The 6929-nt window shown below is 37.3% G+C and overlaps 1 protein-coding gene across 1 annotated transcript in view; it reads right to left on the reverse strand.

Moving 5' to 3' along the window:
- wwox (WW domain containing oxidoreductase) overlaps window positions 1-6216 on the reverse strand; it is a 136841-nt gene extending 130625 nt beyond the window's left edge. The window contains exons 1-5 of the mRNA XM_032524586.1: window positions 5961-6216; window positions 2738-2802; window positions 2395-2452; window positions 2133-2247; window positions 1783-1824 (exon numbers count right to left, since the gene is read on the reverse strand). Coding sequence (XP_032380477.1) covers window positions 1783-1824; window positions 2133-2247; window positions 2395-2452; window positions 2738-2802; window positions 5961-6067 — 387 coding nt within the window. The 5' untranslated portion in view covers window positions 6068-6216. The remainder of the gene's footprint in view (window positions 1-1782; window positions 1825-2132; window positions 2248-2394; window positions 2453-2737; window positions 2803-5960) is intronic.
- Between the last annotated feature and the right edge of the window lie 713 nt (window positions 6217-6929).

Genomic DNA, 6929 nt, shown 5'->3' on the forward strand with positions numbered 1-6929 from the left:
ATTCACACACTATAAAAAGGTCTGCGTGTTGTAGCTACTTGATGCATTCTTTTGAGAAAAGCTGCTTTTTTTCAGATGAACACATTTTCATTTACTAAATACACCCCAACTAATCTTAAATGTGGATCATCTTTTTCATTATATAGTTTCTAAACTAAAGAAAACCCTGCCACATGTGAAGCACTTGATATGATAACGTTTTTTAATAGGCCAACAGCAACATCATGGACCTCCTGTGCCCTCTTGTGGTGAAAACTCTTTTTAATGTTCTCCATTCTTCTTATATAATTACTTCTCACCACCTTTAATCAAAAAACCAAATCATTTTTGTTTCATTTCAGAATCCAAAATATTCAAGCATTATTTCAAGTCCTGTGATGCTGACACTTTGCATTCACTTTTTCCCTTCTGAAACACTAACAAAATGACGAAGTTGAAAGTGTTGGCAAAAAAAAGCCAAAAAAAGTCAGTTAAAAAGCCCATTGAATTTAAATTTTATTTTTTTTGGGGGGGAGGTCATTTTTTTGGCGTATGATGATAAATTTCTTCTTTCCCAAAATTTCAACCCAAAAGGAATCAAATTTCAAAGGGTAAAAACATTCCCAAATAAAAGGGTTTTAAGTTTAAGGGGTTTAACCCTCATCCCCAGCCTACACAAGCTCTCCTGTTCGGGGGTTTGGTTTTTCGTTAAGATTTTTTCCCAATGAAAATTTGAAATGTGAGCTAAAATTGGGTTGGGTTTTTAGTAACCTACTCATTACTTTCTGTTTAATGTACCCTTTTAAATTTTTTCATCAGGGCCCTTGGGTCCAAAAACAAATTGAATGGTGTGGGGATGTTTGGTGACGTTTTGCTTATTCATCAAGTTCAGTTCTTTGTAAAGAAATATTGAAAAAAATTGCAGTCCATTCAAAGACTATAATAATTTAGACAGGGTCTAGTGTGTTCTTAATTTTTTTTTTTTAAATATTTAAACATTTTAAACACACTGTTTTTTGTATTGAAAGGGGGCGGGTTATATCAATATTACTGAATGTTTTAGGAAAAAAATTTGAAATCATACCTCAAAAAAAGGGAATTTTTCTAAAGGGGAAAAGGAAAACATCGTTTTGGAAAATTTATGTTATAAAATGTTTAATATGTAAAACAAAGATGGAAAAGAACAAAAGGCCCGGATGGCTTTTATGTACAACGCAGGAAGGCCCCAGGCTGCTGTAAACGTGATAAGCTATTTTAGTACCCCACGAATACATGCTTTGGATTCCTTAGGACAAAAAATTTGAATATAAAGACAATTAACGATTTTATGTTTATTTGATTTCCCTCATGCTTTTCTTATTATCCCGAAAAAGAAGCGGCGAACAAAGGGCCCACTATTTTTAATTAAACTAAAGGAAGAGGAAAACATTTTTTTCCCGAGTGACCATTTATAGGGGCAAAATTTGCGGGTAAATGGACACAATTCTTTACGGTTAACAATGCACCCAAATTTCACCCCAGCTAATGAATTCTACAATCATGTTCGGTATTAAGGAGGGGTGTTGAGTCAAAGGAAATTTTGGAGGCTAATGTGATGGAGTCTGGTGTGGGAGATGGGGACGTGAGGGACGTGAGGGGCAGAGAGGGTGTAAAAGCACCCTTCTACACAGGTAATACGTATACCCCTAGTGGTTCATTAAGGAAACACCGTTATCAAGTGATTTCATATGTGCAGGCCCCTTTAAATGGCCTGTTTTTGGCCCGTGGTTTGCAACTTTTAGAATTTTTAAAACCAAACTGTACTCCCAAAATTATTACGGGACCCCAAAAACCCCTTCCTCGCAACTCCCCTGACACCTTAGATTTTCCTGACCGTTCCCTTGCAAACCCCAAAACAAGTGCCGGATGTATGGCGGCCCACAGAAACCAAAAATTGGCATGTTAAACCGGAGCCAAGTCGGATCAAAGTCATTCCAAAGATTTCCAAAAGAATTTTATTCCATGGAAACAGAATTTTTTAAAACCGTTCCAAGTTGGAAACCGGTTTTCAATGCCCAAAAATAGTTCAAAAAAACAGTACAGTTTAGTTAATTTTATGAAACTACCAATGCCCGAGTTGCAGCCGTAATGGGAACTTGCAGAGAAACCCAAACCCGCAGGATCTCTAGAGCAGCAGTGTTTCCATCGTACCGCTTTGGCTTCACCACCACGTCCTCTACTGTAAATGCCTGACGAGGGTCAAAATATGTGGTCCGCTTGTTTATGTGACTGAAAACGACAGAGGAAATAGGATGTTATGATAGAGACTTAAACCCAGGTATGTAGGGTCTGGCATATCATGTGAGTAGGCTCCCAAAATAAGCTCATTTGTTTCCTCTGTTAAGCAAACAGAGGTTCAATCATCAGTCTACTTACTCAACATAAATCACCTGTCCTTTTTCATCAGTTTCTTGCTCCCAACCATACGGTAAATCTGGGGGAAAAGACAGACATCATTTTTCCTTAACAGCCAGAACGCATGAGAACAAAATGAATATTGTTGCCCCTAGTGATAGGACATAATAAAAAATAACTTATGATATTTAGCACTTTTACAAACAAAGTTGCTGAAAACAAGAAACAATGCAACTAGAAAATCTGATGGTATTAAAGGTAAGCTAGATACAAAGCCCTGTTGAACATGCCTTGCATGTATATGTGACCCTTAAGCAAATAGAAATACATGCAAGATCCTGAAAAACAAGTGAACAAAACAAACCTCCAGCACAACGTTTTTTCTTTCCTGTCTTGGGGTGTTCCCACTGTGTCTTCATCTCATCATGGCTGTTTGTACACAAAAACAAAGGAAGATTAATATAATTTACCTGACCTTCTTCACTTCACTTCAATTTGTTCGTTTATGTATCTATATACTGGGGACAGCACACATTTATGTGCCATTGTAAGGTTTAAGTGCAGCACCTAAGCCGGGTGAATGTAACTAAAAGACATTTCTCAGATCTAATGATTGTAGTTGGACATCTTAAGCTTTAAGTTTTGTTTTTCAAGTTTTGAGTGTTATTTATTTATTTATTTATTTATTATCTGCTCTAGCTTTTCCAATGTTTTAGACACAGCTATGGTGAAAATAACGGTCCAAAATTGTGTGAAAAAGAGACGCGAAACTACCACAACAGGGAGAAAAAAAAACGACTGAAGAGACGCTAAATGACCACAGAGACCCAAAACAACCACAAAGAAACCAAATTACTAAAAAAAGACAAAATCCCACAAAGAGACACAAAATGTAGAGGAAATTGCTTCTTTTTTTTTTAAATTGAAAAACGTCACATTTTCTTGGGAAGGACCCCCCGGCCAAATACTTGAGTCCTCCACAAACCAAGGGAAAACATTGGTGATATAATGTGATAGGGCTGCAAATAACGAATATTTCCATTAATTAATCTATTGATCCTTTGGTCTATAAAATGTCAGAAAATAGGAAAAAAATTCAATCCTAGTTTCTCAAAGTCCAAGGTCTTGTCTTTAAACGTCTGGAAACAGCAATTTATGCTGTTTGTTACATGAAAAATGACTTATCAAAATAGTCGCCAATTTTTGTTTCTGTCATTGGACTAATCACATAGTCGACAAATCACTGCAGTTCTAGTGCCAGATTGAGCCAAAAGTCAAATTTTCATTTGCAGAGCCTTGGTTGGTTGATGTTCTACATTAAAGGAATCAAACAGGTGAGAAAAAAAACACAATAAAATTGTTTTAAATTGCTAAACGGTCACAACTGAAGCCACATGTGTAAAACTCTAGTCTATATACATGACGTTCTACTTCTGGGATTGCTCCGTTGCAGTCGGAAAATTACGCCAGATTTCACTCTTTTCAGATGGTTACCTTTCGTTTTGTTTGTTGTGTGAGGACTACGGTTAACTGGCCCTTAGATCTCTACAGGGAAAATCCAGACAGCTAGCTAGACTATCTGTCCAATCTGAGTTTTCTGTTCCACGTCCAAAACAAATTTTGAACAAAGTTCCTTCCCGAGGCTATTTTGCAGCGGCACCGCAGCTTTTCCCGGTGCTTGGTGCCGCCCATGATGATTGTGACTAGTTTACAGAAACGCCAAAAAACCAGAGCATGTTTAAATGTTTTCTCCCCTCCTGGAAGGCTGTGTGGACCAGCCAGAGCTGTGGAGGAGGGTCTGCAAAGCGAGACTAGTAAAACTCTAACTACAGTCTGCATTACCAGCAGTCCCCTGAACTAAACAGTTCACATCACCAGCAAAACTCATTCCAAGCAACACAACTCTTAACACACGTCTCAGAACAGGCTCAGTGCAGCCAAACACTATGAACAGTCCTCATCTAGACAACACACACGGAGTAAAAACACCAACATTAAACACTAATACAGTAATTAGAAACTGTTCATCTTTACAGTTTGAATAATTGAGTGACTTCACACAGTTCAATTTGTTTTTTAAAGAAAAAAGGGAAATTCTTTCACATAATTTTTGTTTTGTTTTATAACATACCAGTTTTCAAGTACTAAACAAGAAGGAATGAAAATCAAAAGTTTGCTTCAATAGATATATTTTTTTGTTTTGTCTGAAATAATTTAAGTAATTACTGGGGAAGAAAAGTAACAAACTAAAAGGTAAACGTAATAGTAACAAAAAATTGTGTGACCAATCCCGCTTATCTCCAGCATCAGGCCACATGTTTTCATCAACATATTGGATGTCTTGGCTCACCATGCACCTGCATCATCTCTAAATACTAAGGAATGTTGTGTTTCTAATGCTTCTTCTCCAATTACTTTCTGAAAAACAGTAAGTGCAGTTTTACTGTAGTAATGCTAGGGTTTATCACATTTTTATAGCTATGTGTGTAACCTCAGACATCTTACCTGGACATTTTGGTATCTTTCATCTTTTACCTGTTCACTGTTTCTCTCAAACAATAACTGTATAACTGTTTCATTCTCACTTGGTCGTTCTTTATTTCCAAAAAAAAGTCTTTCTGAGCTCTCCCTATATACAATATGTGTTCACTAACAAGTCTAAAACAAAACACCTTCAGCTGAAATTGCAATGAACACAGTGCTTGAAATGCAATGGGCTGAAACCCATTGTCTTTTAAATATGTGTGGTAAACCATTTTGACAGCAGTCTGTTAGCATTAGCAACAAAGTGCTGTAAATCCACAGTGTTGTGCAGGTTGTGGTTAAAGCCATGGGATAAGTGTGTAGACTTTTGTCAACTGTGTTCAAGCAAAACGAACTAGAGTTTGGTCCACATGAACTGCTGCTGGGCAGACTGTAGTTAGAGTTTTGCACATGTGGCTCCAGTTTAGAAATTGAAAACCTAATAAAAGCTGTTATTGAAAAGGCACATACAATAATAACAGAAGCAGCATGAAACAAAATATTACGAAGGACTACAACAATTTTGACTACAAACATGACACACGTGAGGAGCAAGATAAAATGTTAAGAAAATGTTGGCACTGTTTTTTCTCCAATAACCAAATTGCACATTTTTTAGGTAAAGAAGCATTCACCTTCTACTTCCTATCACCACGAGCGACCTAGTGCACATGATGACGAGGGTTGTATTTATGTCATGTTAGACGTCACGTTTTTATATTCAACTAGTAACTGTCATAAAGTCACTCCACAACCACTACACTACTACTACTACTACTACTACTACCGCATACATGACATTCAGATAGTCTTAACGTTATTAACATTTTATATTAAAACTCTTTCTAGCACCTCGCACAAGAACTACCGTGACGTGCCCTCTGTAGACTTTATAATACATGCTATCAATTCAGACAACTTATTTGAACTGGTGTAGCTAGCAAGCTGTGTTAGCCTCAGGTTGACCAAACCAATGCAATGCTTCGGTTGGTTGGCGAACAGGGCTAAAGCTGAACTCCTAAACACAGGCATATTGGTGTTGACAGATGAGGGGTTTCACTCACCTTGCATAGTAGACCCAACCATCTTTGGTAGATCTCTCTTCCCATCCGGGAGGTAGCTCATCCTCACTGTCTGTATCGTCCATACCTGCGTATGTTAGAGCTGCCATAACTTACGTTTTTTAAGTAAACGACTGGGCTACAAACACAAAAAAAACAATGAGGAATATCTACTCCGGAAATGAAAGCAACTGTCAGAGACTGTTGGTAGATAATCACCAGCGTTTCCCGGCGGCACTTCCGCAACAACACGGTGACGCTGACCAAATTGCCTTTTGGGAAATTGAGGCTGAAAAAACGTGCCGCGGTTGGCACAGCAAAGTCAAATGTTCTATATTGAGTTTTAAATTGTCGTCTTTCACTTTTGTAAATGCAGGCAGAAGCAGGTCAAACTAAATACCATTCATTTTTACACCTTGGAAAAGGACAGATTGCTGTGCATGTGATCTAAAATATTTTTATAACACTTAATGGCAAGGGTAAATTATCATGAAATCTTGTATGACTTAATGCATGAAAAGGCTTGACTTAATTAATGTAGTACTTCATGAACTATCAGGAGTATACAAGAATGAATAGGAAATATGTGTTAATGCCATAAGTTTAATGCAACAACTTAGGTTTTCTGAGTCCTGATTTCTAAGTTATTATTGATGTGCATGTTTTTATCATGGTTAAATCCTCAGGCCAAAAAACTGACCAGTTACAGCAGTGTGCATGCATTCTGTTGAATTCCAAGTGTTATAATCATGATTAACTAAGCATTACTTTTTATGATTTCATGTTTGTGGCCCTTCAGGTAAAGTGGTGACTAGTCCATCATTAACAATGATAAATAACATATGATTACAGGAACATTATCTGATGCCTTCTTGGGGTTTAGTGAGGCTGTAAAGCAGAAAGTTGCAGCAGTGAGGGCCACATAAGCACCAAGAAGCTTTTAGTCTCTGCTTTGTAGCTTGCTACATGCCA

This window comes from Etheostoma spectabile, chromosome 8, assembly GCF_008692095.1.
Source record: "Etheostoma spectabile isolate EspeVRDwgs_2016 chromosome 8, UIUC_Espe_1.0, whole genome shotgun sequence".
Classification (NCBI taxonomy): Eukaryota; Metazoa; Chordata; class Actinopteri; order Perciformes; family Percidae; genus Etheostoma; species Etheostoma spectabile.